Raw genomic sequence first — 12,362 nt, forward strand, 5'->3', positions numbered from 1 at the left:
GCTGTACAAGTCAATCCAGACATCCTTCTCCCAAGCGACATTTTCAAACTCATTTGGGGATCACAAATTTTTTTTTTTCAAAACCTGAAAACTGCCATAAAAGTTATGATTTATGTTCTATTGTCAATATTTCTGAGAGTTTTGTTTTAATTTATCTTTTGGCGCAAATAAGATGGATGTAATGCCATGACTGACAGCTCTGTTGACAAATTCAGTTCCTTGCTGCATTCTTAACTGTCTTTGCAGAGTAGAGGAAGAATGGTGAGAGAAAAAGTTAAGAAAACTAAATAAAACTGTCCATTAATATGGGTGTCTGCTTCAAACAGACTCAAGGATCTGCTCTGCTGTGAATTATACTGACCTGAGGGATGCAGGGCATTTTCTGTAAGTTAAATGAGTGTTGTGGTTAGTGGATGCGGTGAGGCTTCAATGGCTTCATCAACCAGCTCCAATCAGTTTATGTCTGCTTCAAACATCACTAGTGCATTATGTCAGCCCCCACAGTGAGGGCATTGGCTTCAATTAAGTACACTGGAAAGAGTCATGTTATGCTTACCAGTATACGTTCAGTGACTTAAAGCCTAAATGCATGTTAGCTGTTAACAAAAGTTGGCAAATTTCCTCCACTCATGTTGCCCCAAAAGACTTAAGACCAAACGAAACATAATGGTAACTTGATTACAAATAATGATTTCTACATCTAGATGATTATCTGCATGAATACAAATTTAATATGTTTTCTATATACTAATGAGCTTGCATCATTTTATAAAAATCTAAAATCCTGTCTTGTGCAAGCCTGTGCTTTCACATCCCCACAATGCGAAAAATATCTAGCAGTAATAGGAGGTTAACAAAATCAAAACCATCCATTAACAACATGTGGAATAAAACACATAAATAACCCTCTGCTCCATGTATAAAGCCATACTGGATACTTGAGTTGTGATAAATATCACATAGCAAGGCTGTCAAAATTTCTGGAACACTGAAACTTTCAGTAATACAACTTTTCACATGATACAACTCTGTTACACTAGCAATGATAGTATTAAGATTTTTTTTTTATTAAAAACAGATTTTTAGCTGTATCTTTAACCCAAAACTGTGTCAAGCAAATAGAAACAACAGGTTCTAATTACACAAATACATTTGCAACACATTTGTACAATTTGCAATGTGCAGGAGTTCACTTATAAATCTGAATAATTAAAGGAAAATGTAAATTTTTGGGTGATTGGGACTTTTATTTTTGTTGACATATTGAAGCCGGTATATATTGTTTGACTTTTACTATTATCAAATGTAAGCTTAAAATTCTGGTAACCTGAAAGCAGTACTACATAGTCAAACAAGCCATCTTCTTTGTACTCCAATTATATCCCCGCTAATTCGTATGGGAATTGGTGGAACCTGATACCATTTTCAGCACCAGCTTCACCTACTTTCATGCTGTGCTAAAATACCTGCCTCTTAAATCACTGTTTTAGCCTTCTTACAAATCATTACTGAGATTAATTACACTCCTGTTGGAATGCATCTAGTATAAATACAGTATACACACAGTCATCAATCAAAGGTTCTGGTGATGAGACAAACAAAAGGACAACCATGGTCCCACAATAAATAATGGCGTAATTATGAGCAATCTAAGAGTGGCAGCCCCCTGATGAAAAGCACTACAGTAGACCCCCACTGATCCAAAATGGCCAAATAATCATTTGTAATACATTGCTTAATACTCTCCTCTCAGTTTCTATGGCTGTGGATCTTCTCCCATGTTGTTGTTGACACTTCATTAAGGGTTTTACTACACTGTGATCGTGGTGAATAGGTAATGAAGTGGTGGGGGTGGGTAGACAGGAGGGTATGTTGCACACAGATTACTACCTCAGTAAAATGATGAAATTCTGTCTCAGTTAAGGCTATATTTAACCAGCAAACAAAAGAGACACAAGACTCAAGTTTGTGGAATTACTGTTTAGGAAAAATCCTTTTCACAAGTGAAATATGGGTTAAAACTATCAGCTGGTATCCCAAACTGTTGTTGTGTTTATTCACATACAGTACTGCATATTATCTCAAATATAATCTATCATTCAGTATAAGAATCAATGGTGGACTTTCAAGTTTTTACACTGTATATGGCGAGTTACTGAATGGCACTTAAACATGACATGGAGATGATGTCCTGTTTTACCTTACAAAGCTGAATTCAGATTAACACTGTAACTAACAGTGTTTAAACTGTTAAAACGTCTTACAATAAATGATTCCATAGGTTTTTCCAGCAACAAACAATAAACTTGAGACTTTTGTATCCCGTACTGGTATATTCAAACAGTATACTCTGTAGAATATGAGAGCTATATAGGTGAGTTAGTCTGATATTTCCTACAAGGATGTCTCCACTGTACAAGTTAAATGAGCTTCAATGAATCACTTGGAAATCTCATTGATTTACCATTGATTTTCAGTTGGTTAACAGTAGAAGTGGATCTTCTGCAAACACTAACAGGATAAAAGGAGGTGTGAAGTCGCAGACAAGGTCACAACTGGAAAGCAGAATAACATGCCAACCCTCCTTTTTTACATCAGCTGCAGCAGTACTCTAGTGTTGGTGCTGAGAACACATGCTGCACACAAGTTGAGAGTTAACTTTTCTTTAATCCAAAACAAATAACCTAACTGCTTTCAGACACATCAGCTCAGAACTTTCTCTGTAAAATCCTGTAATTTCAGGCTTTTTCTTACCCTGCAAAGCAGATGGATACGCCCGTTTCTGTGTTTCTCGCTGGCGAATCCATCTTGCAAAGCTCCTGTCTGAACAGTTTGGGCCCGGTTAGAAAGTGACAGGACCAATCAGCGACGAGGGGCAGTACTTTTGGGCGCGACAGAGTCGTGACGTAAGCAAGCAGCAACAAGAGACCAGTAAAATTAATGACGGAAGAGATTAGCGTGGATGCTGCTAAAGCGCAAGTTTTATTAGAACTTGACAACATTTCTTTGTTAAAAGAAGAACAAAGAACAAGTTTCTTTTCAGAAACAACAAAAGTCGTGTACTGACACGCCTACAGTCACCATGATTTGCGTTATGCAGTTTTCTATGGAGTTTAATCCTTCGGTAGGGGCGCAGCTTGTTAGCGGCAACATCACGTGATTTGTTGCTCTGATTGGCCCATAAAGATGTGTCAGACAGAACATTCATCCAATCACCCTCCGAGTTTTTTTTTTCAAAGGCCCTGCCCTTTCCAAACGCCGCTTCTTAGTGGTTTTCCAGATGGAAGTGTGAAACAAATCCATCTGGCGTTCCAGGTTAGGCTTTTCCTGTTTTCCATTTCCCATGAAGAAAATATGGTATACTTTACAGGATAAAATTGTTCATAAAACCACCATTTTGACTAACAGAAGACTACAATCCTTTCATAAGCTACGCAGCATTTTAATCTTAGCCTGTTTTTTAAAGATATCAATGGCATTACCACTGCTATAACTGAAACCTCCATTTCTGTGCAGATGATACTTTTCTGCACTTTTAAAAACAAGGGTTTTGACGATATGCAAAGGCATACATAAGAACATGACACCTAAGAACAAACCCCAACAACAAGAAAACCTATGAAACCCACACATTTACACAAGCATCATAAGAACCCCAGGGACACATCCTATATATTGGAAAAACACATTATATGAACCAAGAAGAACTCTTTAACAACTCAGGCAGCATAGGAAATGAAGCTCAGCATTAGTTAATGCAGGACATGGTAGTCACCAACCCAGCCATGATCACCTGACGACCAGCTGATCCTAATTATCCCCTCCCAGCTCCCACAGCCAATCACAGCTCTTTCTCTTAACACAGCTGTCTATTTAAATATGATGTACTTCTTACAAAACCCTGCTTGCATTAATGCTGCACCCCGCTGCTGCTGGCAAAGCTTAGCCTCCTCCACACTAGCCTCCTCCTTTATAGCATAAAGCTTGTTGCACCCTCAATATTTAGATTCATGCTACTATGGATTTATTGCTTTTGAAGTCATTTTATTGTATTCAGAAAGCATTGTCAGTAATGTATCCCTCCATATGGGGGTTTCTAGCTCCCTGGAATGCCAAAGCATGCTGCTTGACTAACCCTGGAAGCATCTTTTGAGCAGAGCCTTCTCTACCAGGTCAAACTGTATATCCATTTTGCAATAAAATGGTAAAATGTATGATGAGAGTGTTACTGACTGAAATACAACTAAATAAACTGAAACCTATGGGATACAAGATGTCCAAACAGCTCACTGTCAAGAAAGCCCAACTTTCTTTTGACAATTGTAAGAATGCAACTATCAGCCATAAACAATGCCGAAAACAACAAAATTCAAGCTTTTCAAGGGGAAAGAATACTACATTTCAAACTCTACATCTATTAACACTCAACAGTTGGGATACTGAAAGTGTCACAGCGTAAAAATATCTTGGAATTTGTCTTGAAGAGCTATTTACATTAAAAATCTTCACAGAAAACTGGTGAAAACTTTTTTGTTTGTAGAAAAACGTATCAACTATCTGCTTAATAGTAGGAAAGCACAAGTGAACTCGTCTTTGAGTTCAACATTGCAGTGGTATAATCTACAAGCATGTGCCTGCTTCCACTCTAAAGTGCTAGACTCAGTCTACCGCTCTACTCTTACATTTATAAACAGGGAGAAAAAGGATGGCGTGACACTCAGCAAAGATTATCATTACAACAGGAATTAAAATTTCTAAATGATACTAGTAAACATCAAATGATATGAATTTAATCTGTTCTGGTACCACAGCAACAAAACTGAATGTGTAATTCATTGTTTTAATTATCCAAAACACATTTAGACAGTGTGCAGCTGTTTGCCTGTATTTCTTAATGGACTAATTTCTCTAGAATGCATCTGTTTTATGAAATAAGAATGTAGACATTTTTAAAGCTTCAGTATTTTTCAAAATTTTTGATCATTATAATGGACACTGGATCATTTTAAAGCATGTGGTAACAAAAAAATATCAAATTACCAAAATCTCTGACCACCTTTTACTTAAATTTGTGCAGCTGTTTCTACAATTCTTTAACTTCTGATGGTTTACTAGTAAGTATGGATTTAATTACAACACACTTAAGATTTTCAACAAGATGACCTCAAACCACTTCACTTCAGTGTGCAGTTGCAAAAGTTGGGGTTATTGTTGGGTTGGTTGTGTGGTCTGTTTAAAGGTGAATTTTCTGAATCTTCACAGTTTTTCAAAGAGACCATTAAATGTTTCTTTTTTTTTTAGTCATAAACAAAGGTTTGAATGGTTATTAGAGTCAGTACAAGGCATTACCTGTAAGCCTCAAACCATAAAGGTGGGTACAGGAAGACTTAAGACTTACCTTGCGTACTCCTTCTGCCTCAAAACCATTGAGGTTTGCATAAAGTGAGTGGTGCCTTTTTCCTAACAATGATGTTGTAGTGATATTGGCCGTGGTTGGGACTTGCCCTGAGAGCCCATGTTGCTTGTTTTCTTGCTCTTCTGACTTCCTCATCTCCTGCTGAGCTTCAGCCACCTCATGACCCTCCATCTCAGCAGGTGCTGGTGCAGGCTCGGGCTGCTCAGGCCGAGTGCACAGGTCATACATCACTTTAAGTCAAAGTCACGAAGCTTGGCTGGGATCAATATGACCAAATGAGTTGTCCAGCAGAGATGGAGCCATCACGGACTTCATTTGTTGGACAGGGATCAGCTGTAGCAGGTTGACTGCGGAATGATGAAGATTGAAGTCACTATCCTTTCTCTTTCCAGCAGTTCATAAGAAGGAGGGGGTTTTCACAGCTAAGGTGAGGTGTCTGAAACCAAGTGAAGGACCGTTATTACCATGATTATCAGTAATCCAACACCAAGCCTCAATGTGTAAATCCCTATGAAGTATTGGTTCAAACTGACAAAAACAACACAAGGCGTCACAGTTCAAGTCTGGGTGCTATATACAGGAGAAAGCACATCACATATAAAACAGTAGTTGTTAAGATACCTCTTTACTCCCTCTGCAGCATCACGTTTTCCAAAACGAGGACATCCAGCTCTAAAAGGGGATTACAGATCTTCAGCTTTCGCTTATGGAGGCAATTCGGTGAATGTTATCCTCCTGGTAGCATCCTTCAGCATCCTGTGGTCTGTGCTTCAGATCACAGTCCTGCTCACAACACTGGACATAGCCTGCTTCTTCATGCTTTACTGCTCTGTCGTCTGAGGAGGGTTGTCATGAGTAAATGTCTGAAAAAGGAGTCAGTTGACTTCTAAATCAACGAAATGCTAAAGAGGTGCGTGCAGGCCCAACCGAAATAGCAAACAAGAAGAGATGTGCAATGTGGAGGAAAACAAGACAGCGATCTCACTAACAGGTCTCCACTCCAGTCCCCGTTCTCTCGGTGAAGCTCAAATGTGGGTGGCATGTTGACTTTTCAGCCGTAGGTCTCTCTATTGATGCTGCTGTGTCAAAAAGCATTTTATCCTGATTCAATGGGACTCAGCAGTCTGCTTAATCCTGTCTCAGTTACAGCGCCGTAAAGGTGAAGAAAGAGGACGAAGGGAAAAATGTGTGTGTTAGACGGCGAGTGTCGTTGGGAGGAGGGGGTAGGGAGGACTGCTTCCCCTCATCCTATCACAAAAAGGCAGGCTTTGAGATGGGGCCCAATCATGACCACGACTACGGCTCGTTTCCATGGAGATGACGCTGGAATGATGTTGCCTGCCTATTGATTGTTCAAGAGGCAGCACACACTGCAATACAGGGGAGGCTGCAGGAGGTAGGCAGGGGAACAAGTGTGTCCTGTCCAGACTCATTTTAATGTTTTATTGCAGATGTCTGACAAACTGATGAATGTTTCAGTCATTTGGCCCTGGAAACCGACTTTTTCAAGGTAAAGCTTTAGTTTAGAGAGTAACGTCATAACATATAAGTTCTAGTTATCAAATTAACTTTACATCCCACAGCCACACTCAAACTAACTGCTTATTTAGGGAAACAGCTTAATAAATACTTGAGGGGGGAGGAGGGGTTTGTTGAGTTATTTGGGATGGTGCCTGGTTAAATTTTCACTCAGCCCTCAAAAACTGTTGAATGTTTCAAAGCACAATCCTCACACTTCTACCCAAGTCAACCATTTTAAGAGCCTGACACCACATCTTATAATACCGATGTTTGTTGTAAAAGGCAAGAACACACTACAGAAAAAATATATGATGAGGTCAATATATCACAAAGACCTTTTGTGTAAGGAACTAGAAGTGAAACCTTCTAGGGGAACCTTGATAATGACTATAACTAGAAGGGATCAAACAGAAACTGAATACAAGTAGACCTGCCTGCAAGCAAAGTCTGTCTTTGATATTTTGAATGGACAGCAGCACGGTGAAACTTCACAGCAGTAGGTACAAGATCCATATGTTAGCCCGCTGCTATCTGGCTACTCTGATCTTATCTTCAACATGGATGTATGATGTTTTATATATCCGTTGTTGGGATTTACTTCAACTTAATCTGGAAAACCTTCCATACAAAGCGTTTGGAGAGGGCAGGGCTATTTACAAAATTCTTGAAAAGTGATTGGATGCACATTCTTTCTGTCATATTTATTACAGGCCTATCAGAGTGAAAAGACAAAATGAGGTAGTGGGCATTTACACCTCTGATGGTAACCTGAGCTTGACAGGTGGGTGCTGCAGTAGTTTATGAATGGTAGAGCTTGTTGGTGGATGAAACTCATGCTAAGGTCAGTCTGGAGAATAGCGAAAACATCCTAATTGCCAAGAGAAGCTTTCAGTGTGGCTCTTTTCTCTTGAATTAAAAAAGAAATGTGGCCAAATTCTGATAAAACTGCTACTATGTTATAGCTACATCCCAGCTAATTGCCTAAACTATGGTAGCCATTGCACAAACCAGCTTACAGTACAACCAAACCCTGCCCATAACTATTGCCAACTCATGTTGAAGCAGGTCTGAAGAACAAAAACATCAATCATGGAAAACGCTTTTCAAGATGGATCTGCCCTATGGCAAACATGTAATCTGGCAAGTCCATCTGCTTTGCAAGCTTATCTTACCTTATGATAATAGATAACTAAGAAAATGAAATTGAGCTTTATATTAGAATTAAACAGCAAGTTTTACAAGTTAATATCGGGATTTCTGCTTTTTATGTCATGTATACTATTGGTTAAGTCTTTCAATGCTTTCCTAGATTTCACCGCAAACAGCACTTACAACACTTGTACCAAAACGTGCACAGTCACAGCCATCAGTGAGATTAGCAAGAAATAACAATCAAGCAACACACTGTGCAAGTAAAGTTCTGTTATTTTTCATGAATATTTTTTTCTTGTTTCCTTTACTTTAGTTTTTGCATATTTCCATCCCTTGCTTTAACTAATTGTTTATTTCAATCTTATTTTATTCTGGGTTACCTTAAACTGCTTGAGCACTATTGTCACTTTACCTCTCATGTCATGTCCTCTGCTGTTGACTGTGTGTCTAGAAGGAAGCTAACTCACTCAGAGTAAAAAAAACAACAACAAACTAGCAAGGGGCACTTAAAAAGTAACCTATTCTAATACATCCCAATATGAGTTCTATGCTTAAAAAGTACAGAATCCAAATTTTCCACCAAATTTTTCCTTAATTCAATTCATTCAATCAATTAAATACATTAATCAATTAATAAATGAATCATTTATATATTGAATATAACTGTATATTGATTTTCTAAATATTGAAGTTGTTTCCACACATTGTCATGGCATGAAAAGCTTTCCGACCTTATTACAGTTTTTGAGTAAACAGCTGAGATCGAGTGTGTTATTGTACAGTTTAAGAGTTGTACTGTGTAAAATTCTCAAATTAGAAATTGATAAAAAGCACTGACAGTTTGTCAGATGGCAAGTTCACAACAAAACAACATACAAATTAACATAGTTATTTTCAGTGAAGTCTCTCCCTCAGTGCAGCAGCGTTTTTTTCCTCAATATTATAAACTGACAGAATCAGACTGTCTGTGATTTTCCTTTTTGTGCAGAAGAATCCTCAAATGGCACATTTAAACAACGCTTTTCTGTGAGCACACACAGATTGAAGAAACCTGAGTAAACAAAGGAAGTTCATAACCAGCTTCATTATACCCAATATCTCTAACTGGAGCCTACTCTCTAAAGAAGAACTGGTATGTTGAGCTTGCCTTCCTGATTTATTTTAAGTACTAAACAAAACCAATGTTGTCACTCCAGCATCTGTAGTTTTTGTCTCATTACAATGGATTTATTGGGATCATTTCAATGTGAGTTTAGATAAAGCTGTGGAAGAATAAAACCAACCTGAAAACACTACACATTGAGTTATGAAGGTATTGACAAGTGGGACTGTATTTAATGTAGATCAGTCGTGCCATGGCCGATGGCTACGCTACAGAATAAGGTCAGAGTGGGTGCACATTAACAATCAGTGGTATCGGATCAGTGCATCCCTAATGGCAAGTTGAAAGAAGTTGAACCACAATCAACTCAAGTGGAAAATAGACAGACATGTTCACAAGAGCAGCAGCACTGTCACTTTGGAGTGTAAGACACACATACCTGATGCTAAGTCAAATTTAATAGTGTAGGTTTTTTAGTCACTCATCTCAGTTTTCAATTCGAATCCTTTCCTTAACCCATTTACAGGAGGTCAGGTGTATTTTTGGTACTATACACCCGCTCTGCATTTACAAAGCTTGCTGAGGCTTTTAAGTGTGGCTGCTTTGATAAAGTGCAGCAGCCTACCTACTGTTCCTGTAAAGGTCACAGCACTCATAGCTGTGTGCAAAGTTAAAAACAGACATGTTGTTTGAATTTTCTTCTCTGGCAATTTAATCATATGTCGATCATCAAAACCAACAGCCAGTATGTTGAGGTTATCTTTAAAAACAGTCAAATGTTCAAATGTTTGCTCTTTTGCTCGCATTGTGAAAAAGGTTAGTGCAATATTTGTGTTAGATTTTTAATACTGTTACAGTTTCCTTAATTACAGGAACTAATCCCAACACAAAGGCACTGATTAAGCTCACTTGTTAAGCAGGCACTCCATGTGCAGAGGTGAGAGACCTTGTCGCCCTGTTTGTTGGTTAGACTCCTGATCTGCAACCATTTTGGACAAGCAAACCCCAACTCTATCTTCCCCATACTTCCTGTATATCCTCTGCTGTCATATCAAAAAAGTATTTCTGACACAGTTACTTAAAAATGCAGTGCTGTGTTTTAGAATTGCAATATGGAGCAATATTCAGATTCCTATGCTATGGACAGAATGTCAAACAATTTGACTTTAATCAACCATATCAAACTCATACAACAGAATGAGATTCTTTGTTGATAAAAGAGGAATGAGAGAGAGAGCTGTAAAAATCAATTTTAGGGCAGAGTGCTCACAAGATCCCTGCTTCAGTAGCCTAAAGTCTGAAATCAGCCATGAGGTAAACTCTACTAAACACTACTTCTTTTTGCTTCAACTCCTTTGATAATATTTAGTCTCTGACCTAGATCAGAGATGCTGACAGCAAAACACACATCAACAAAACATGCTAACATGGCCAACAACACCAAGTGTTACCATCACATGTTGTACACAGAACATTTACTGTGACAAAAAAATCTCACAAAGCACACAGCAATAGAAAGCATCCAATCAGCATCACGCCTGTCACCATATGTTTGCTCATCCATCAGTTCAGTTGTATTGACATCATATCATACTGACATATTTTGACAAAGTCTGCCTGTCAGCCTGTCATGAGGCTGAAGATCCAGTCAAACACGCCCAAATTTAAAACGCTTTCTATTAATTCAGGGAAGTGAAGAAACTGGGCAACTCAAGATAACAAACAGAGGTTTATTAGGAAATTAAACAGAAGACTTGCTGTTAGATTTGCTGCCTGCATTGTCACAGAAACTCTTGTTATTCAGATGTATAGTATCAACAGGCAGAAACCCTGACTCATTTGCTGTTTCCTTATTGCCTGCCAGACTATGTGATATGGTACAGGTGCATGTTTCTGATGCATTCAATTAAAAAAAGATATTCCTTGTATAATCCTGCCTCTCTTTGCACGTTTTATTTTAAGATCTCAAAAGCATTTTGTCCTCATGAACATAATGAAACAGGCTTTTAGTCCAGCATAAACTGATTATGTCACAAGGTTGCAAGCTTACCTAAAAGGCAGAAAAGTAGTCTGTTGGTTACTAACTGACATGAATATAAGTGAGTTAAGATGTTCATCTCAGACACTGAAAACATAACATTCTGTTGATGTTGATACCTAACATCAAGTACACTACACATATGCAGGATGAATGGTGGGCACTGCTGTTTATAGACAGTTGACATTCTTATCAATAATTCATCTCCTTATATAAAAACAGGATCCAAAATTAAAGAGATGGAAGCACATTGACCCACTTTTGCCACTTACAAGAGGCACAAACTGTTCCACCCACACCCAGATATGCTAACACCCCTCTGCTCCCACTCTGCATAGTTCTCCTCCCTCTCCTTCTCATCTGCCTTCACCAGTCTTACAAAATGTATTTAAATATTGCAAGTAAACAGCTGCAGCGATACATATTACTTTGTCGTGCTAGGGCAGTGGTCAGCAACCTTTTCTTACTTAAGTTCTGCTTTGAGGTTATCAGACAAATCGAGATCTACCTACATAAAAACATTGGGAGAAAATAATATTTACTTTTCACTTGTTACAATTCAATTCTACCCACATTTAAGCTAGTGATGCACTCCCCAGCCTTTCAAAGAAAGAAAAGAGAACCAACTCGACACATAATCATAGGATATCATTTTTAATCCTACTATTTTTAAAGTTTGACGTTACTATGAGGCACAAATTTGAGAATTTCCGCATACCGAATGCTTTTAAACACCTGTCAAAATGATAAAAGCTTGTATTTAACAACTTCTGCATCCTAATACAGATTTTTCAAAACAGTCAGGGTATGCTAGAGTTGTCACAAAAACCTGAGGGGACGGTGGAGGAAAAAGCACAAAAACATAATTAATTGATTTGTGTCAATAAAATCCCACCCATAGGTCTCCTTTTCATGTAATAATTAATCACTAAATATCAAAACATATATGTCCTTTTCTATGGCAATACTATAGGGTGAAAGACTAGATAAAATGTTTAAAATTAGTTTACTATTGCTGTTGACTTTTATCACGAAGTCAAATCAAAGACAATTTACAGAAAAAGACTGAATAAAATGACAAAATTAGACACTAAACCATAAAAATAAGGAAAGATGCTAGAAGAAACAGGTCA

General features: G+C 38.1%; 1 protein-coding gene across 7 annotated transcripts in view; it reads right to left on the bottom strand.

The window, feature by feature from the left end:
• Positions 1 to 12,362, bottom strand: part of LOC121518468 (peripheral-type benzodiazepine receptor-associated protein 1) — a 112,846-nt gene that overhangs the window by 96,441 nt on the left and 4,043 nt on the right. The window contains exon 1 of one of the 7 annotated variants that reach the window (XM_041800792.1): positions 5,399 to 5,775. The exons of the other annotated variants lie outside the window; for them this stretch is intronic. Within the exon in view, the coding sequence (XP_041656726.1) occupies positions 5,399 to 5,644 (246 nt within the window). The 5' untranslated portion in view covers positions 5,645 to 5,775. Of the gene's footprint in view, positions 1 to 5,398; positions 5,776 to 12,362 lie in introns of those variants that run through there. 7 annotated transcript variants of the gene reach the window in all.

Source organism: Cheilinus undulatus, linkage group 12 (genome assembly GCF_018320785.1).
Source record: "Cheilinus undulatus linkage group 12, ASM1832078v1, whole genome shotgun sequence".
Classification (NCBI taxonomy): Eukaryota; Metazoa; Chordata; class Actinopteri; order Labriformes; family Labridae; genus Cheilinus; species Cheilinus undulatus.